The following is a 22362-nucleotide window of genomic DNA, read 5'->3' as shown; positions in this document are numbered from 1 at the left end:
CCTGCATGCATGCAAGCAATACTGTTACGCTCAGCGGTGCTGGTATTAAACAGAAAGCTAAACATGTGTATCATTGTTGATAGAACAGAGGACAAAGGTTAATATGAACATGTTTCATAGCTGCAAAAGCTAATTACTTAAGTTAAAGTGAATATAGTGTATATTGTTTAGGTCTAAGAAATCGTATGCAAGCATATTCGCATTTAATCATAAAGTATTTTAGTGCTTGTAATAGAACTCATTAGAAATAATGTTGGTTATTCTACAGCACAGTGCAGTAAGTTTGTTTTTTAACCATTAAGCAATAATAGAGACTTATGTGCCGTCCTTTACAGTTCTGCTAGTAGCAATGAAATAATATGAGTTTATATACTTACAAAGGTAACTATTTTTTTTTTAAATACAAGATAGGCTTTTAACGTTATCTGACATCTTCTTTAAAAAGGCCTAATTAAAACAAACAACATATTGATTTGACAGCTAAAGGTTTACAAGAAGTTTCATTTCTTCACAAAATCAAGGATGCTTGCCTAATTCTTGCCCACTCAGGACATCAATATAGGATCAAACACTTCTGAAAATCCTTTTCCCCCAGAGCAATACCTTTGAAATGTACATTCTAACCATGTCATCAGAAGGTATTCTTATGAGGGAAAGTTTTCAGGACTGGAGAACGTGAGTGAAAAAATCTAACTGGTCTTTCTGACAGTGGATTCAAGCACATTAAAAACTGTCAGCAAATTGAATCTTTCCTTTGATCAAACTACAAGGGCAATATTTTGCAGCCAGCTTTTATGTATGGACTTTGGGTTCAGCAATTTACCACTGCACCTGAAATATAATACTAGTATTTTTTTTTAAAGTTAAATTGTACAAACGTTATGCAGACAAATTTCCCATAGGAATCATGTTTACATAAGGGCTGTAGAACAATGTGCAGAACTCCTCATAAGGGTGATCACCCTTTACTCCTAGAACTGAACCAAAAGTGTTTGCTACCTTTTAGTAACAGCTGGTAAATACCTTCTTGCATTTAGGTTGTATGTTAAAGGACCAGCTCAAGGTTCCTCAGCAGTGACATTTTGCTGTCTAAAGGAAGAAGGGAAAATAACCACCCAGGCCACTTGTTATTAAGGAAAGACAATTAATTAATAACATTCTTCTTTCCTGGTTAAGGAAAACAGTGTCTGAAGAAGCTGCTTTGCCACCCTAATTAAACCAACACAGCTACTGTCAGCCTGCTTCAGCCCGCTTCCATAAGGAACTGCTTACTGAATGGGTACTCGAAGCTCCTGTCTGATAGCAAAGCTAAGTAAAAGTGCATCACAGGACTCGTGGAGAAAAGGCAGGTGTTGTTTCCCAGCCTGACACAACACATTGATATTTCTAGTTTTGGCTCAAAATACGTGAGTATCCATGTGTATAATGCTGTAAAAACTATGGAGAACTCTTTGAAAGTATACATAAATGTGTGTCTCTTGAAATTACTAGATCATGTACCACTTGCCAAATTAGTTCCACTAAGCTAAAGCTTAAGGATCCTATGTCACTTGATGATCTGCAGGACACTTAAGGTTGGCTTAACGGAACTAGTTTTAAGGGTTGCTAGTAATGTCATTCTAATCTAGTGTATGTTGACTGGAACTCTTTCTGGTTTAAGATTATCTTAAAATTCCAAATGTAAGGTTAATGGGGTATTTTCTGTGTAATATCAGAGAAAGAGAGAGAGGAAAACTCAGCAAGATGACTTCAGAAGAGAATCGTTGTAACTCAGCATAGCTTCCAGTATATTCCCACTCATGCTAGGATTGTTGCTGGAGCTAATGAGGCTTGAGAACAGTTAGCACTGTCAAATCACAATGGAGTTCAGAAAAGCTTTTCTCTAACAAAGCTGTGAAAGCTGAAGACTTGATATGCTGAGAGAAACAATGATTCACATTGCAGACCGCACAATGTAATGCTGAATATTCATTCAGAATTAAGACCATCTACTTAATATTGTAGAATGAATTGGAATATTTTGAACGTTGCTCAGAAAGACAGAAATATCATAGAATCATAGAATCATAGAATCAGTTTGTGTTGGAAGGGACCTTTAAAGGTCATCTAGTCCAACTCCACTGCAGTGAGCAGAGACATCTTCAACTAGATCAGGTTGCTCAGAGCCCCGTCCAGCCTGACCTTGAGTATCTTTTAGTACTCATAGAAAAAGATAATACCTATAGAATAAGCTGTCTCCTATGACAAGTCGATGGGAAACAGAACTGTCAATTCATTGTGTGCTTCCTCCAAGAAATGCTACAGTGATAACCAGAGGATATTTCAGTAAAATAGCTGAATTATGCGCCCCCCTTTTTCAGTGGAGTAAAGACTAGCATTTAAGGCATGTTAGTCAGCATGCTACTGTATTGACTCTACTGAGTAAAGATTCTGTTCGGACACATACCATGAGATTTCTGCAGCAATGAGAGAAGATTTACTGGTAGACGATTTTCTCAGAATCAAGGTGATGATTTAAAAAAAGCTTGATGATGTTGAATTCCATCTAGTTCTAGTTTGGCTTTTAGTTCAGATGGAGTCAGTGAGGGAGTTAGCTGTGGAACTGGGAAAGCTTAACATGACGAACCGATGTTTGTGGAGACACACAAGTGAGTAATTTTTTTGTCTTTTTAGTGCGGTCTTTGTACTTGAAAGTTACATATAGCTCAGTAAGAAATTTGGGTGCAGGCAGCTACCAGGATCAAACTCACCGCTATATGATAGCTGTTTAAAACATGTGGTATGATTCAGTACGGAATCTTTAAACAAAACAGTTCTAGCTTGCGGCTGTTGCTACACAGACTGTATGCAGATAAGTCACAAATAGCTGAGCATATGTGCAGTGCAAGGTTAAAACAATAACAAGCAGGTCGAATCATTCAAACACTGGAAATCACTTTGACTCCAGGCCAAAAGCTTAGCTTGAGATGATATCAGTATGGGATAAAAAGAGGATAAACTAACAGGCTTAGCAGCCAGCTTGTTCGAGTCAGCATATAGTATCTATACTTCCAGCAGGAGAGCAGATGGTCATATATTTAAGGAAGCACCAGACAGGGAGTCAGGAGATCTGAGTTCTATTCCTGGCTCTGCAGTAGTGTTCCTATGTCACCTTGAGGAGTCGCTTTTTTCCCCTTTTCTCTTAATCTTTTAAGTAGAGGAAATAATATTTGCTTGTCTCACAGGGCAGTTGAGAGGCTAAACTGATGCTGAAAAAACGCTCTGAAGCTCTAAGAAGGATATATGGAAGAACTGCAAAGTAAACTTATTTGGAAGGAAGGACACTGCATGGTTTTGTATGGCATGTTTGTGCCATATGTTTACGACCTTTCCTCTCCCCAGAATGTCCCATGCCTTTTTGCACACAGTTTTCAAGGAGGGAATAAATGGATTAAGCTGCCTTCCCCATTTGCTAGAAAGATAAGCAGCTGCCAGTAAGAACCTGACCAAAGTACAGACTTTATTACTGAGAGAGCCATTATTTATGCCCAAGAGGGCAATAGGCTTGTTGAAGCTCTGTTAGTCCCAAGATATTTTTGCACTGGTGGCAGAATAATGTCTCTAATGGCTTTTATTCTGAATTCAGCAGTGCAGCTTGCAAGCTGAACGTTAAGTACATACTTAAGTATTGTCTTTTACGAACAAATCTTCTGCTGAAGCCCCCAAACAAGTCAATTTTCTAAATCAGTGAGAAACGTCCATGATTATTTGCACAGGACTTTAATCTAAAGCCCATTAAAATCAACTAGACTTCAAAGGAATTTGAATCAAAGACCTAGCAAGCAACTGTAATTTCTTCTGAATCGTACGCCCATTAAGCAAAATGACCTTATCTATCTTCATAACTATTTGGCATCATAGGAGTAATGTTTTCATCACAGAATAAATAGTTTCTGCTTTCAGCATGGAGGTGTAAGCTTTGGGCTGGAGTTGAACTTTAGCGCCTATCATGATTTGCTCCATTTGTGCATATCTTTTTTGTAAGAGGAAAAAAAAAGAAAGGGATGAAGCCTTTTGGTCTTTTCCTCTACGCCTCCATTTTTCTTGTTTCTAGATTCCGAGTCTCTGTCAAGGGATCAAACCCCAGTTCAAAGCCAGCTCTGGTAAATGCACAGACAACACTGCAGAAGACTTTCAAAACATTAGTCCATCTCACAGCAGTGGTGGAGACAAAGGGAGCAAAAGCAAAGGTTATCTGAGCAGATGTCCTCCAACTTGTTTTTCTGATTCCTCACAAATGGAGCTACCTCTAATCCTGTAAACTGCCTTCCTTCAGCTCTTCTGGAAGTCACTGTGTGTTGAAAATCTACATGGAGGGAAATGTTCGTTGTTCTCAGGTTCAGGCTGTTGAGCAGATTATAATGTGTGGCAATAAAATGGGAAGAATCTGGTGTGATTGATGAAGATGAAGATACTCTTCTCTTACATGCAGCCTGGTTTTGTAAGAACACACTTCTGAGCTAAGCTGTTCCTCTTTTATGCTGGGACAGTTCTGCTGCCTGTTTCCTTGATGACAGCCTTGATAGTCATGTAAGAGAACTTCATACTTTGCTAAGAAAGATTTACAAATATATTGTAATTACTGTTAATGTCTATTGCATTTGTACACAAACAAACTGACTTAATGGACTCTCTTCACCCAAAATCCATGCAGTTTTCTGCATTAAATCAGTATGGTACAGCTTTAATCCAAGAGAGAAACTGAGTGAAACAATTTATTTCTGAAGAACTGTACTATATGTCTAACTGTAGTCTATTAAGGAAGGAATCCAACTGTTTACTCTTGATATATGTATTGACCTGGTCCAACTCAAAGCAGTTTAGATGATGCTCTGATGTCCCTGTCTTTCCATTTTACAGGAATGTTAGCTGTTTCTTTCATGTCCTCTTTTTGGCTTGGAAAGTGACAGAATTGCCATTAAGAGGCCAAAGAAGTGCTCCACAAAGACACAAACACAGGAAGGAAGAGAGCAAGGTCGGAGCTTGTTTTAACAGTGTTCTCTTGTTCTTCCCATCTCTATCATTTTTATAAACTAATCTTCACCAGTTGCCATGGACCTTGCAGGTAACACATTCTCCAATGAATATCAACTTTGTTACAAAAAGTTTTCAAATATTTGAAGGTGTCATATAGAAAAATCTTCTTACTTCTAAGAAGTGCTCCAATAAGAATGTTGCTATTATATGAGTTTGTGGTTTAGGGTGTGCAACAAAAAGCTTGGAGAATTAAGAAAAAGTACAACTATTTAAAAGTGAAGTTAATGATTCAAAAAGGGCAGGTTCCCTTCCGGGATCAGTCTGGTTATATATTATAATTGTACAAATAAAGTGTTCAGTCGAGATCTAACCTCCCCCTCTTGCATTGTCGGGCTGGGTTCCTTGCACAAAGATGTGGCTTTTTCTTGGGATCATCTTTTCTCTGGGGTTGCTAATTCCTGGAAAACTCAGCTTGAAATTGCAATATGACGGGTGAGTGTGAACGGGGTTATCATGAAGAATTGTGCATGCAGTGAAATTCCCAGGAACTGTGTAGGAATAATAATAACAACAATTATGAACTGAAAACCTGGAGAAAGGGTTACTAAGCTGTAAGCTTTGTAAGATTTGGAAAGAAATCATAAAGACGGGAAATGAAGAAAGAGTGAACAAAATCCAAGCCAACAAAGACATGGCTGCAGCCGTAGGAGACACAGAATGCCTCTCAAATGGACCTCAGGATGCTCTGCTTCCATTAGCTGAAATTCATTTGGCTTAGTCTCTTTCATAATGAACTTTGAAATCAGATGCTGTAGGAATAAAATGCCTTTTCTGAGTATATGGTGGGAGGAATGACTAAGCAAAATTATATCCATTAATAAAAGATGGCTGAGGTTATGTGAAAAAGATGGTGTCTCAAAAGCAGTTCAGTATCTGAACCCCTGTTGGAAACCTGTAACAATAACAACAACAACAACAAAGCTAATGGAGTTGGTCCAGACACTTCAAGGTGTTCAAAGAATGAGATGATCACATTTTTTATTACTGATTAATGTTTTTGAAAAGTATGAAATGTCTAGTTTTGCTGTATTCTCCATTCTCAGTTCTGCTTCGTAAGAAAATGAGTGATGTAAAATTGTGCTGTTTCCCTATCTAAACTATGTTGTTTAATTCACCCTCAATTTTACAAGGAAGGATAGGTCACTCTGCCTTTACAGCAGCTGGGATTTGCAGGAGGGAAACAAATATAGTGTGGAGGCCAAGTTATCCACATATAACTTCATGCATGGGATTTTCTAAAGTAAATAGAGGAAGTAGCCCAGTGCTGAACGCCTCTAGACTAATTATATCCCCTGAATATAGTTTTAAAAAGGAGACAAAACCAAGCAATATCTACTGCAAGTAAGTTCCAAGTAATATACTTGTTCAAACTCCTGGCAAAGCTCCTGGCAGAGCATACAGAGTCACTGCTTTTCTCTTTAAAATGTGTTATTTAGCTTGGACAATATTTAATCTTTAGAGCTGTATCAGGGATACAGTCAGAGCCTGTCCATTTCACTGGATAGAATTCAAGAGGCTCTTGGTAATGTAGTGTTCATTTTTGTTTCTAATTGCTGTCCAGGACTGAACCTGTCAAGCATGTGCATGGGATTTAACAACACACTTAGTAGAATGGTCAGTGTGACTTTGGGTGCGCAGCAAAGGCGAAATGACTAGTAAAGCCCATTTTCATTGTCATTTGCTCTGTTCAACAACTTAAATGAAATATCCAATCTATGAGCATGCAAGGAAATGCAGCTTGTGCTGAGAAAAGTCCTTTGAATTGGTAAGAAAGCTTAACTGTAGTATTAAAAAAACTGTTGTTCTCACATGGTCACATGGGCTGACTTCGCACTTCTCCACTGAGAATCCTAGTCAGTAATCATAAATGAGTGTGTGCTTTCTAATCTTAGTTTACTATTAAAAATGATTTGTCTCCACACTGGCTATTGTAAAAGGTTTATCAGTAAATAAGAGCTGGCCATCTGGCAGCAATCTGACTGTCTGGCATTTCTTTCATTTGGTGTAATTAAGACATAATGTCAATGAGGATAGAAAGATATTACAGGATATTGTTTCCCTTCCTGATAGACAAAGAGCAAAGCAAGCCCAGGCATTTAGAGAGAATAAACTCTGAACTGCAGCTGAGATGTTTATTCTCCTAGCAAAGATGTTTATCCTATGTACAAGGTTCTATTACAAAGATATCATGGCTGTTGTACCAAATTGTTAGCAATGCAAATGTAATCATTTTGCCCCATAGATAAGGGTGCTATATGCTAACAGCATCTCCTGAACCAGTAGTAAACAGCCCATTTTAACTATCGAGTTCTACGTTTCCCTGTCATCAAAGGCGATATTTTCAAGAGAGATGTAAAAAACCCCAAATTCCCCTATTTTTCAGTGGATAATGTGAATGAATAGTGAATTCTATTTGCGTGTATTTTAAGCTAATAATTGTTCATTTGTATATGGAAGCACAAATGATGACAGTTGCGGTTCAGATGATGAGAGCATATCGTATTGACGACCATGATTCACCATGCCAGGCTTTTGCAACAAGAATTTCTGTTACAAAAGCTTTAAAATGTAAAGTGGTCTTTTTTGTACTTGTCCTTTAAAGGCTTCAAGGCCCATTGAAGTCACTGAAGGAGACTGGGAAGCAGTGGTTATTGGTTACTAACAAATACGAATAACTCTTGGGTTCCCCATTCTATCACATCAGTAGTGGATAACTGCTATCTCACCTTCCAGTAATGTGATGTAGTCATCGAGATCCACTGTTCATTACAAAACTGTTTCATTAGAGATGTCACACTTGCTATCAGTCATGGAAAGTTGATCTGAATGAACACTGAAAAATAATTAGAAAAGTAATTACAAAGGGTTTTTTTAACAGAACATACAAATTCACTTTTTCTGCATTTCCAACAATTTTAATTTGTTCTTTGTAAACTTTCAATATTTTTTTCAGATTAAGTTTGAAGTAGATGAGAGTTTCATGAGGCCTCATGAAAATATATACTCCGACACTGGACCTCTGTGTCTTTTCTAGAAACATAAAATGATAGATCTTGTACTAGAAATTTTTGTTTCCCGTGAGTTAAGAATATGCAATTCTGGACACCACACTATTCACTATTTGTGGAATAAATTAGCTGTTCTCACGGCAACCAAGTTATTTTGTGAACATCTAAAGCTCTTAGCAATGTTCATTTATCCTGGCTATCTAATGTTTTTGCATGCTGAGGTAGATCAGCAAAGCACCAAGTCTATCTGGAATAACTGAATAATTGTCAAACAGGAGGAAAAAAAAGTGACAGCAAATAAACAGTGTATTATACATTACCAATGATCTTGTTTTGGCCCCAGCCCTGCAAAGGCAGAAACACGCACCAGGGCTCATGTGAGTAGTTGGCTTCAGTGAAGCTAGTATGCTGAATAAAGAATTGCCACTGGCAAGGCAGCAGAGTTAACCTAATGCTCTAGCAACAGAAAACCCACATCACTCAGTTCTATTTGTAGCTAAAACATTCCAGAAACTCATCACTCATATGCTTTTGTTGGAACAGCACTCAGCTACATGCTCTGTTTTCCTTCTACATAAAATATATCCTTTTCACATATGAAATCATGGATACTTCAACAGACATTAAAACTAATCTTGTTTCTCTGCTGAATTTCCAGGGATCAGGTTTTGCATATTGTGCCAGAAACATTTCAGCAAGTCCAGCATCTTCAGCATCTTTGCAGCACTTCACTGGTGAGTAAGAATAACCACGTGTGCCCAAAGAGCAAAGCAAGGTCTTGGGCTGTAAAACAGATTTGCATGTAACTTTGGACAGGAACGAAGGTTAAAGTAAACTTGAAAATGCTTTAACTGTTTTTTTCTTAGTGCAGGGTGGAATTGCCCTTCCACTATCTGAAGAAATTTATGGGAAAAAGTTAGTTTCCTTGCACGGTTCTGTGAAAGTGCTGCTCCTTATCAGCGGTGCCCGAGTCAATGGAAACACTAAGCCTGTGTTGCATGCTCTATGAACAGATGGCTGGAGAATAGTTAAGGGGAGAACTGGAAGGGAAACTTCTTCCATGTATTGATATGCAGCTACTCTATCTTAATTATATTTTCTTTTTCTGAAAACAAAGCTTGAGTTTTGCATTTCTTTCTTCTCCTCTGCACAGCTGGATTTGTGGAAGCCCCAGCTGCCTGAAGACATCTCGGCTGGAGAAGACCTGCACATAAGGGTCCCAGCCCCTCTGGTGCAGGAGGTGAAAGACAGCTTAGATCAGCATATGATCTCTTACAAGTACGACCTCTAATTTCCTGATGGGAAAGACTGGCTCTAACAATCTTCCTTGCTGTCACAAAAGGACCTAGCCCTTTCCAATGAACAGTCAGCAAGTACTGATAATAGGACCCAATAGGTTCCAAGTGCCTCCAACTTACCTTGACCTGGCCAATGCACAGATGCTACATATACCTTTGAGTTTTAAAAGCACATTCCCCTATGCCCTGTTTATTCATCTTCCAACTAGCCTGGACTGTGACTTTGGAGCTGAGATGTGAAACAGTCCAATCATCTGGCTTGTTTCCTGCTGTTGCCTTCTCAGTGGCAGAGGCTGGCACTCGATATATGACTCAGTTTTTTAGTGTAAAGTCAGGAAGCCAAGCTTGGTACAACCACCACTTATAGGAACATGCTTTGCTCTTAGAAATTAGGGATACTTGAACACAGGGTCCTCTCTTTTTTGGAAAGCCCAAAGGTTTAATCAGTGTCACCGCAGAGAAGCAGTCTCTGTACCTCTCCTTTCCCCGTTCCCGTCTTTTGTTGCTCCTCTGGTTTGGAGGAAGAGCCCTTTCAAATCAAATATTCAGCTGGTTTCTTCAAAGCTGCAGTTTCCTATCCCTATCCCCTCCCTGTCAGGCTAGTAAGAATTTCCTAGTGTCATCCAGTCAAACAGAGACGTCTCAGCCTGGGACAAAGGTCCTGGTGGCAGGTCACTGTACACACTATTAGGAGCCACAAGCTGCAGATGGCACATGATGCTTTATCACACCTACCCAGCCACACATCTTCACTAGCTGCCATGCTTCTACTTCCAACCAGAAGATCTAATCCCGATACAAAGAGTGTTTATAAAGACAAATGGGATTAAATAAAACCTATTACTCACACAGTCTCATTCCCATTTGGCACTGACTTTTCCAGGTAAACAGCAGCTAGCTATATTTCATATAAACAATCCTGTAGTCATTCAGGGCTGCTGACAAACGGCCTATGGACATACACTGACAGTTACCAATCAAAGATAAGTCAAAGGAGGATTGGTGCCACTTCAAAGCTGGTTAGAGTTAAAGCTGATCTTGACATCCTGCATCTTACCTGACAAATTCTTTTTAGTAAGTATGATGGCCTGACAACAAGAGATGGAAAGAGATGAGGTAGGAGCTGGTACGAATGATCTAGCATCAAGTTGAGGTATTCACATTCCAGAAGATATTTAACCTCTTATTTATATCAAGGCTCTTCATTTTCTAACGGTTTCACCTGATTGCAGCAGAAATTTAAATACTAAACTGAAGCTAGCAGCTTAATCTTTTTTTTTTTTTCTCCCTTGGACTGGGGCCAGAACAGTATTCACCTGTGTAGGGTCCTGAAGAAAGAGGTGGGTAACTCAGTAGTCAAGCTGAAATTTTGGCTTTGTATTTCAAAGGGGTTGAGATGAGTACAGCAATGTTAGAGTTAAATTTCCTATAACAGATTCAAAGCAGGAACCACCTTTTAGAAGGCAGTTGACATGCAAGGAAGGTAACATGACAGTTAGGTGTATATAATGATAGAGACATAAATGACAAATTATAATCAGGACATCAATATTCTGACTGTGTCAGACTCTGAGATTTCAATTCTCCAGAGCTCTGATAAGGCATTTTGCGTGTGTGGTTTCAGTTCATGGGAATTTGCACTGCCTAAATTTTAGTTTGAAGTTCAGATGTGAATAAACATCAAAGCTCAGAGTGAAAGTCAGCTGTAGCTACTTTTAAAAGTTTCTTATGTGCAATTCCCAGAAATGCCATCTGTGCTACTGTCAGCAGAATAGCCCATTGGCACTGACAGTGGCTGAAACCAACGATGTTTAAGCTACCTTTGCAGTTGTCTAATTGCAAACATTTACAATGCTCGCAGCTTTGTAACAGTGTTACAAGGGGCTGATGCAGAGAGAAAGCACAGTGTGTGATTCAAAGTCCTCTGAAGCCAAGGAAAAGGTTTTATTGACTCCCTTGATCATGGAATCACGCCTGTGCTATACTCATTTCTGAACTGATTTGTAGCTAAAAAGCAAGAAGAGCTTGTTGAAGGAAAGGGGGGTTTTGTTTTGATTTTTGCACATTGCAATGAATACTTCTGTGAAGTCTTTGCAGAATGAAAACGTCTCCATAAAATACAATGAAACACTAATCTGAAATTTTTCATTTTTCCCTCCTTTTCTCAAAAGATGGTATTTTAGAGTTTTGCCCAGAAGTAGAAGTGGTGAAGAAAAGAAAGATATTGAACATTTTTTTTTGAGAAAATTGTCAAACTTTAAAAAAAAGTTAGTAAAATTATTACTTTGTTGTTAAAACCCAGTGAAAATCTCAGTACTTTGAACCTTCTCTTACATGAAAGCAACCATTATGCTGATGGTGATGAATGTGCCAGGCAGTCCCCCACAGAAGGGGCTAAATCCTTTCATTTATTGATGTAAGCAATGTACCCACCATGATAGATTTGCAGTAATTCTTGAGGATTATTTTCTTGTCTATCTCCCTCTTTCCCCTCCCTTCAGAGTCCTAATACCTGACATGCAGGAACTTGTGGACATGAGCATGCCGAGGGAGAGAAGCAGCCAGAGACAGGTCTCAGAGGGTTATGACTACACACAGTATCATTCAATGGAAGAGGTAAAGAGGAACCCAAGTCTGCTTGCTTTCTTTGTTGCTGTTATCTCATTAAAAAATTTTTAAAAAGCAACTTCGTGCTTGCAGAAAGCTCTCAGCTGAAGTTAGTACAGCTCTTTCTGGCTTTTTTCTTTGCAGAATCAGTCCTTACACTTTGACTAGACTCTCTGCCTGGTTGAATTAAACATGAATTTGCCATTGATTTTGATTAAATCCTCAACTCCTCCCCGACCAAAAGCTAAATGCTGTGTGTGAAGCAGCCATATTGTTTTGCAAATAATATTCTGGGGTTCAGTTGATTGGTTTGCTACCTTTCTACCCCGTTATGATTTATCATTATCTCTAGTATTTATTCATTTAAGCCCCAGTATGTTTGATGTTAAGCCAAATGTGAAGTGCAATGATTAGTGCAGTCTCTGGAACCTCAGTGAGGAAGAAGAGGTGAACAGTGGGAGACCTGTAGGAAGAAGTAATTTAAGGACAGGTTTTTGACACTTCGGGAAAGAATAATGTCATGAGGACGGGTAGTGTAGGCTTCTTGGTGCTATATTTCACAGATCAATGGGTAAGCCTGGACAAAGGCAGAGCACAGTGATATTCTTCCTCCTGGTCACATAGTAAGAGTGAGAGAGCAGAGTCAATCCTCATGTACACGTTATCTGAACTACCCATTGGGCATCACTGCCGCTGAACTCAGCTGTGGAAAATCGGCACTGATAGGGAAGAGACTATAATACTGTTCTGAAGATTTGATGGTGTGGCTCCACGTCTAATGAAGTCCACAGAAAGATGCTCAAAAGGATGGGCATGTTGAGTAAGATCCAGACTGGAGTATCAGTGTTGTATTGCAGTGATATTATCTTTCAATACCCAGTGAGATATGACCATGCCTTCGCTCAGAGGTGAGTGAAAGGCCTTCCATGAGTGTTAAGTGATATCCCAGACTGAAATAAACTCTGAGGAAAATGTTGCTTGTCTAAGCAAGACAAAATCCTTTAATCTGGAAATGGAGGTGGGAAAGAGAAGGAAACTCCCACTTTGGACCAAGAATTCTCTGTGACTATTTCAGATTTATCAATGGATGACTCAGATCCAGGAGAACAACAGTGAGCTGGTGACTCAGCACTATCTGGGGAAAACAGTTGAGAATCAAAAAATGTATTATCTGCAGGTAAGGGAGGAACTTGCTTAAAAATGATAAAAGGTATCTTCACAAAAAGAACACCAGAGAAGACAGGGTTCAGATCTTCCGTAAGGGAGTGCTCATTTTCTGTGACAATCCCAATTCACTGAAATAACACGAGATGGTTTTACTCCTCTATAGTACAGTAAGATTTGCCAGCTTTCATATACACTATCACCATAACCTTGCTATTGCTATTACGCAGTGAAAACAACAAATTTAACTGAAGTCTTGTTTAGAAATACAAATCAAGCTGAAACTAGCTTGGCAACAGCTGTATGTGAGGATAAAGAGTTTTGCTTTGTTGTTTTTATTACTTCTTACAGCATAGAACCTTTCTGCCAGGAGTATACCATGGCACTTTTTATTGGACACTCTAGTAATAATCATAGTCTTAGTAACTGGGTTAGTTGTTGTCTAATCTATTCCTGAGTAAAAAGTAAAATTAGATTCCCTGCCTTTTTGTGCTTCCTCTTCTAAAAAAAAAAAAAAAAAGAATTTCAAAGAACAATCAGTCCTGTAAGTGACTAGTATAAATGAAAAAGAAACTGTTTTATTGACATTCCTCCTCAACAGACACTTTAAGACTCTTGCCCTGAGATACTACAGAGACGGGGTTATTAGGAAAGAGAGCTTGTCATAGTGATGTCTGTAATAATAATCTCAGATAGCTCAACGGCATATCAAAGCACATCCTTTTCTTTCTGTATTACACTAGGCTGTTTTATTGTAATGTAACAGTTTTCCAAATGATCATTTTTACACTCTCTCAGATCAGCCAACCATCAGATAAAACCAAAAAGATCATTTGGATGGACTGTGGGATTCATGCCAGAGAATGGATTTCTCCAGCCTTCTGTCAGTGGTTTGTGAAAGAAGTGAGTCCTCACTTTTCCGCGTTGATAATTAAAAAAAACCCATATCACTTTGGATACTTCAGTTCTCTATCATGCTGCCAAACATTATGCTCTTTCTGTTAAAATATGATTTTCAAAATTAGTACATAGTACAGATATCTGTGGAGACTGAAGTCCAAATCACAGTTTGAGATGAGATATGGGACAATATTTGTTAGCATATTGTTTCCTCCACCTGGACTGATTCCAAAGCCACTGAACTCGATAGCAATCTCTCCATTTCCCACAGTGGCTTTTGGATCAAGCCTCTCTGCTTCACAAAGCCACAGTCGTTCTGGAATACGCAACCCTAAGATATGATACAGCAATGTTACATGTATACTGAAAGTACCTGGCCCACAGGTACACCATCATGCAGTTTTCACACGTCTGAGACTTTATTCATATGAAATACACCGTAACTGGACACACTGACACTTTGTTAATGGCAAAAGATAGAGACCTCCACATATCTGAGGATCAAGCAGATCTTAAATACCACAGTGATATCCAGGAGTGAGTAATTGCCCACTAGATTCTCTGCTCAGTCCTCTATTTTTTCTTTTCAGATTCTTCAAAATTACAAATCTGACCCAAACATAAGCAGATTTCTGCAGAATTTGGACCTCTATGTTTTGCCAGTCCTCAATATTGATGGTTACATCTATTCCTGGGAAAACGTAAGTAGTGAAAATCCAGGAAATGGATTGAAAGTTGGATGCCCACAGCATATTTTGTTAATTTTAGATACAATCATAGCAATTAAACAGAGAACAGTGACAGAATCATTACTCACACAAATCTTCTCATAACAGAGAGGGTTTTTTTCTTCTGTTAAATCAGCAGTCACTTGAGATTACAGAGCTAAAAATTCGTAGCAAATATCATGAGCCTTGGGAAGAGAGAAGGACAAAACCACACCATCAATTTTTTTGGTGTTTCTGGGGATGGACTTTCTTCCTTGCTCACAGCTCAAGGCTTGGTTGATGGAATTAAGCGTGTCTGAGGATTCGGTCATTCTTTGCAAGAGATCTCAACTAGCAGATGGGTCTAAGCACCTTTCCTGCATGAGGCAGGAGGAGAATTGGTCAAATATTGGACTATTTGGTTTTGAAATCGATGTGCCCTCCCAAATAATCTTTCTTTTCTGACACGGAGGATAATGCAAAATGTTGGTCTTCAGCAACTCTCATCATGCTTCCAGGCTCCTGAGCCCAGTAGAAACACCTTTTAATGCCGGACCTCAGCATGGCCCAACAGGCTCAGCCTACCGCCATGTGCATCCTCCTGCCTCCCAGCTTGGTCACCAGCAGGTTTGGGGCATATTACACATTGCACTTGGATGTACAGGTAATTCAGCTGGGAAGCTCATACAGACAGTGCAGTGAGGTCTCCTGAGAACCAAGTATAGCAGTGAGTATAGCACGGAACCAAAGAGCAGCAGCAAGATTAGCTGACAAAAAAGCATTCATCTTCTTCAATCTGAAATAAACATAAGTTGAGCTATCATCTCTTGGTCACAGAGATACCCCTGACAAAGCCAAGCCTTTCTTAGGAGTGCAACACTATGTGGAAGAAGTTGAGTACTACATAAACAGCATATTTTTTTTTTATAAAGCTCAGGAGGTTCATTTCAAGGTGCACATAGGCTTGTGGAAGATGACAGCCTGGCTGTAGCAGATAAAATGTTCTATCACTAAGCTTTATCACCCTTGCACACAGAGTTGCACCCTAACAATGCAAGAGTTACTCAGAACGCAGAGGTCCAAACTAAAGGAATCTTTCACCATATTATCACTAGGGCTTATGGATCATTGACTTGTTATTATGTAACTGAAGTTACTTTTGTTTAGGATCGTTTGTGGAGGAAAAACCGTTCTCCATATATGAATGGCACCTGCTACGGGACAGATCTGAACCGAAACTTTAACTCCTCCTGGGGCAGTAAGTTCCAAGCATTTCAGATCAGCAACGCAAATGTAAAGCAAGAGTAATAACTAGTCTCTGAAATAAGATGAAGTCCTATAAGAAACAGATACTCACCTTGTTGTCATCAAGACATTTGTAAAAATAAAAGCCTGGTTTGTAAAAATATTAAGTCATTGACTTGCAACTGGCATTTATTTTTGTGAGCAGAAAACTGCTGCTTATATAACTATACCTCTAATTCACCGCAGGAGGAAGCATCAGCTCTAAGCAGCAATGTTAGGAGTCAGTCACTTAACAGCCAGCAGTTGTGTTTCCCATTAATTTCAGGGAGCCTCCATAGCTTCCCTGGCAGGTGGTACACTGTGGTGGTGTCAGAGTGTTTTTGTTGCAGCCAGCCTGTAAATGTGCATTAAATATTTCAGTCTTGTAGCAAATTTTAGTTACTACCAACAGAGTTAAATGTTAAAGTCCCACTGGGCTGTCTAGTCTCCCTGCCCACATAAACCTATGCCTTAACGCTCCAAGGTAAATTTCCCTATTTCCTCTGAACTGGCATTCATATGCCTCTCCTTTGATTCACTTTTTGTATTCCTCTCCAGGTATTGGTGTTTCTTATAACTGCAGCAGTGAAATCTTCTGTGGATCTGGGCCAGAATCAGAGCCTGAGACAAGAGCTGTGGCTCAGTTTATCGAAAGGAAGAAGAGTGACATTTTGTGCTATTTAACAATTCACTCCTATGGACAGTACATCCTCACTCCATACGGTTCCACAACTGAACCTCCAAGTAACAATGAAGAACTGGTAGGGCAAAACATTCATCTTCTACACTTGTAGAGAACAAGCACAGGCAGAAACATGCGGCTCAACTCTATTTGCCCTTCTGCCTTTCTTTCAGAGCAGCTGGGCTTATTTAGGGGCCTGGCTCCTAGAGTTACTGCTGCTCCTCACATTGCCCACATAGAAAGGACAGGTTATGGGCTGACATTGGCTCCCCTTTCCTGCTCAGCCATGAAAACAGGAACCATCCTGCGCAGAGTTTAATATCTGCATTAGCTCTGTGTATTTAAATTATCTTCTCTGGGCTTACAACTCCTCTCATGTCTACGTAATAATATATCGGAGCTCTTAGATTCTATTTAACACTGCTTTCCTGTCCTCTAAAACAGAACCTCTTGTGACAATGATTTAGCGTTTCTATGGAGGGAAGGTGAAGTAACAAAGGAAAGAAGTAGCAACTTTTCTTTAAAGAAAGCTTCCTTTGAGGCAGGTCTCCAGGGCTTTAGAACCATAGAATCCTAGAATCATAGAATGGTTAGGGTTGGAAGGGACCTCAAAGATCATCTAGTTCCAACCCCCCTGACATGGGCAGGGAAACCCTCCACTACACCAGGTTGCCCAAAGCCTCATCCAACCTGGCCTTGAACACTTCCAGGGAAGTGTTAGCTGCTCATTTTCCTAATGTAGGCCTGTGGTCTCTTCATCTGCCTTGGTTGCCTGTTGTATGTGCAGTATCAGCAAGGCTTGTTTGCCTGAGAATTAATCCTAATCCTTCATCTTAAATGAGGAAAACTGAATTATTACAGATAAATATTACAGGGTTACTGCAATGCAAGGTAAGTGGAGAAGAGCACCGAGTTCTTGCTGCCTACAAGAATTTAGGATGCCAGCACATTATACACACATGGTTCTCACAATTGTGTCCAGAAAGGGTATTCCAAATGTGTTCACTAGGAGAATGGGAGTAAAGTAGGCACCTACTTCTTGGTTACTTCTCCCCAAATTTCTGAGTGTTCGAATTTCAGTTCATTAACATGTATATTTATGAACATTCCAGTAGTTGGAGCATGTCAAGAGCATGAGGGACTTGGGTTCAGACTTCATATGAGTCATTGGAGAAGTAATTTAGTCTGTCTATGGCTCAGTTTCCGAAGATGGTGAGATACCGAGTCTATGGCAATAGAACAAGTGAAAGAGATCAGTCACCACTGTGGTGAGCAGCAGTATGCTATACAGCATAGGCTCTAATCTTCCAAATACAGCCCTCTAGCTTTACAACAAAGCAGATACCTTCTCTACCTAACAGCAGAGCCATTTTGAAAATTTCAACATAATTTACATTAAAATATCAAGAACAATTTGCCCAAATGTTTGTAATGGGTTTCTCCAAAGTCCTGAACTAATAATATTAAAGCTGATCATATGTAAATGTAAAGCTGAAAGAGACAAAAATTTTGGTCCACTCCAAATAATTGCCAAATGTACTGGTACTGACGACAGATGCTGTTCCTATTTTGAACTTACAGATGTATGTTGCAGAGAAAGCAGCTGCTGCGCTGATGGGAAAGTATGGGACCAGTTATGAAGTAGGATCAACCTCTTCAATTTTATGTAAGTTTCTTTATGTTTCCCTTTGATTGCTCTGTTTTTCAAAGAAGAGTGTCATTCTTGTGTCACAGGCATCAGTAAGGACTGTTTTGCTGAGTTTCCTCTTCGAGTAATATTTAATGAGTTGGTTCAATGCAACATCTAAGCAGCAGTCATTTGAATACAAGGTAACACTGTACGTTATAAAGCTGACTGCAGGAAGGAAGGAAGCATTGATCAGAAGCTAGTTCCTACATGAATTCCTCACAGATACATCACAGGGGACAGAGGAGATGGGTGATAGATCATCCTGATGCTGCTGAAGTCAGCAGCAAAACTCCTATTTGTCTTCACTGGAGTCAAGAAAAAATTAAAATCCCAATCAAGTCTATCGTTACTCCATCAGATGTTATCACATGGCAGCTGTTTGCAGTTCTGTGTGAAATATGTTGGTTTCAGCAGCATTCCTAATAGACCGGATAGCTACATCACGAACACACCATCACGGCTGATATTAGATGACAGCCCTTACATAGAGGACCAGAGAACTCTAGAGACTGCCTGGTAAACCCAATCTTATCCCAATAAGCAATAAGTCATGCTACTCACTCAGAACAGTAAGCAGTTGGCTCCAGTACCCATGTAGTTTTGCATATTCACAGTGTCTGTATGTGCCAGTCTCCGAGTCACACCAGTCACCTACTGCACGAGCAATGCAGTGTAAGTCTAAGGTAAATTGTCCATGCCTAGGACTGCATTTTGCCAGGATTTGTACCTATACTGAATAGGTAAGAAAAAAGATCCACGAGGCAGATGAACAGCGATACAGGTAGTAGGCGGGAATTTTTGAGTCTTGATCAAACTTATGCTTAAAAACCAACACACAAAGGAATTTTAGGCAGTGTCAATGTGGGAAATGAAGTATCAGAACAGGCAAACGGTCAACCCATCTTGTACCCCACATTAGTCACAGTAAAATGCTAAAAACACAGAATCGCTGGAACTCACCTCTTGTTACTGTACAATACCATCTTATGAAGAATTGTTTCACTTACAAAACTCCATGGAAGACTTTTAGTATAATTAAGAATCACAGCACCTAGAAACTCTGCTCTCCATGTGACAGTGATATACAGCTACTGCTTAGTTCAGGGATTCTGGTATAGTCTTGCATTAACTATAGCAAAAAGATTTTTCAAAGAACCATGCTTAATACATATCTCTCTCCTCTATTTTCAAATTCACAGACAGTAACTCAGGCTCCTCACGGGACTGGGCTCACATGATTGGCATTCCTTTCTCCTACACATTTGAACTGCGAGACAAGGGTACTTACGGATTTGTTCTACCCTCTGAACAGATCCAACCCACGTGTGAGGAGACTATGTTGGCTGTGACAACTATCATAGACTATGTTGATGAGAAGTACTTCCCAAGTGGGGCTGTGAGGCTGACCACCACCAGCCTGGGCCTGAGCTTTTGCATGAGTGTTGTATTTACATGGACTGTTTCTTAAAAAACGCTTAGAGAACCCAGCAAGACTCCTGTGCAAAGTATAATGCCCTTTTGAAAAGACAAAATTACATGAGCAGAGGAACTAAATGTCAAGTATTTCAATAAAGGCTCAACCCACAAAATACAAGCATACACTTGTGGTTTTGATAGCTGTGTTTCAGGTAAGGAGGAAAGGATGGAGAGCTGTGGTAATTTCCCAAGCTTCACTTGCTTGCTCTGCAAGAAGCCAGCTTGAGTACACACGGGGACAGAGCTCCATTACTCCCTGATTCTTGGGCATGTTTTCAGGGGCTCATCTGGGCCCATGCAGCCTTTCTGTCAGCCACAGTCCTGCTCCATCACAATTCTCCCCACCACCTGACCCTGCTGACTCCTGGGTCTTGCTGGCACTAGCAGGACATCTGTGAAAATTAAATGTCCCCAATTCCTGCTACAGAAAATTAAGACAGCTTCTTTGACAACCACCTTCCTTCCTTAAACTGGCACATTGGGATTTACCAGAAAATACAGAACCTCAAAAGCTGGTGAACGGTCATAATGAGGCGACCATCAGCAGCAGTCTGAAACAAGCTGACAAGCTGAGCAAGTGCAAGTGTGTAGGGACAGATAAGAGGGGTGGCCTTGTCACCGAGATGTAGTCATATTAGTGAAGATGGAAACTGCCTAAATGCTTTAAAAATATGACAAGGAAGGGGAAAGGAAGATGGAGGATGGGGTTCTATTCCTACAGAGCAGACCAAAGAGTGATTTCTTTGTGTCCTCAGCTTCCAGAACTGTGTGGTGGCTACAAATACTCCCCTAAAGTCAGATTCCTAAGGGATTTAATTACATGTAGTGGGAAAAGAAAGCCTGTTCACAGAGAAGTGCCTTTCTAACAAACCACGTTAATCCTGTTGGGTGGCTCTCCATCCCTTGGGAGAGCCTGCAGCCTGCAGGAATCTGCCTGGGATCCTCGTGCAAAGCCGGAAGGTCAGTGGAGTGCCAGAGGAAACAAAACGTTTCAGCCCATTGAGCAAGGACCCTCTGCCTGAGCCGCTAGAAAAGAAACGCCAAAGAAAGAGCTCCCGTGTTGTTACAGCCAACACCAGAGGGTGCAGGACATTCACTGAAATAGAGAGAACCTGTTTTAACCTGTACTCTGCTTTTGAATCTAGGAGTCCCGCATCTCAGAAATATGTCCACCAGGCTTGACTATTTCAGATAATAGGAGAGATTAATTTTTTTTTTTTCCTGATAGAAAATGAAGAGTTTGAGGGGAAAAGGTTTTGTATGAAATGTCTGATTTTCTTAGCAAATTTCAAGATTCTGCTTGAAAATTGGAAGTGTTCTAACCAGAGATTTTCTACAAAATACTTCCAACTTTGGGGAAGAGAATGCTTTTTTTGCCCCCCAACTGCATGAAGGCTAGTGATGGCAAATACATATAGAGAGCTTCTGCCAGAAAACTCACAGATACAGGACATTGAGAGGACTGTCCTCAAGTTATAAAGTACAGCGAGACTCAGTGACTTGATTAAGATCTCATAGAGGGTCTGTGGCAGAACTTAGAAAATCCTTTTGTTCAATTCTCTTCCAATGCTGCCAAGGACGCATATCACTTAACAATGGTACTGTTAGAAAAAAAAAAAAAAAAAAAAAGACAAAACCTTGCAGTCATTTTTCCAAAGCATATCTTACTGTCATTTTGTCTGTACTGTCAGTTGACAAATCTTAGCTCTTGTATTCATTGTCCAAAGATTATTACCAATTGGTGTAGCTAAATCCGTCTAACTCCTGCAGGTTCCCCAGAGCATAGTCCTTCCAGACCAACCACTCATTTACAGTAAGACCCGTCTGTTGCTGGGCTCTGTAGCAGAAGGTGTCACTAATTAGCACTTCTCCCCACAGGAGCATCACTCCCCAAACTTATGCTTAGTTCAGGATGTGACCTGTAAGTCTCTGTATTCGTATATTGTGTCTTTGGAACTGTAAGAAACAAGACAAGTCCATCTGGCCCATGACTGTGAGCTGTCTTTAAGCAAGTTGGGTTTGACCATGAGTGTTTCATAGCCATTTGCTGGCAAATGGCAGTGAATCTCCCTGGTGCCACCAGCAGCAGATGGCAGTGCTCTCTGGGGACCATGTCCACACACTCACCTTGCCAAAGCCAACCCAAGCTTGAGCTGCCACCAAGCACTTTCCAAAACTAACCCATGACTGCACTGGTACAAAAATGCTGCTGGCCAGGGCTTCTTTACTGGATTCAGAGCCATTGCACAGCCTGGACAACTAAAGCCAGAGAAGAAGGGAGCTGTTTTTGCTGATCTTGGGTATTTTTTGATAAAATTGTTTACCACTACAAGATACAACCAGGTGTGTCCCAAAGTTAATTAGCAGGTTTCTGTGGACTGGCTCAGTCTCTCATTAGCTCCTCTTGTAATAACCGCCATCAGGCAGGAGAAAATGCTCCTGTACCTGCACCTAAAGGGGGGATGAGGGG

The 22362-nt window shown here is 40.1% G+C and overlaps 1 protein-coding gene across 1 annotated transcript; it reads left to right on the top strand.

Moving 5' to 3' along the window:
* Positions 1–5428: 5428 nt before the first annotated feature.
* Positions 5429–19884, top strand: CPO (carboxypeptidase O). Its single transcript, XM_086615820.1, has 11 exons — positions 5429–5508; positions 8743–8818; positions 9238–9362; positions 11884–11998; positions 13065–13166; positions 13952–14056; positions 14644–14754; positions 15928–16018; positions 16603–16805; positions 18308–18392; positions 19616–19884. The coding sequence occupies exons 1-11, from the start codon at positions 5429–5431 to the stop codon at positions 19882–19884; spliced, it is 1362 nt and encodes a 453-aa protein (XP_086471946.1).
* Positions 19885–22362: the final 2478 nt, after the last annotated feature.

Source organism: Tauraco erythrolophus, chromosome 8 (assembly GCF_009769465.1).
Source record: "Tauraco erythrolophus isolate bTauEry1 chromosome 8, bTauEry1.pri, whole genome shotgun sequence".
NCBI classification, from domain to species: domain Eukaryota; kingdom Metazoa; phylum Chordata; class Aves; order Musophagiformes; family Musophagidae; genus Tauraco; species Tauraco erythrolophus.
This window is presented reverse-complemented; position numbering and strand designations above follow the sequence as displayed.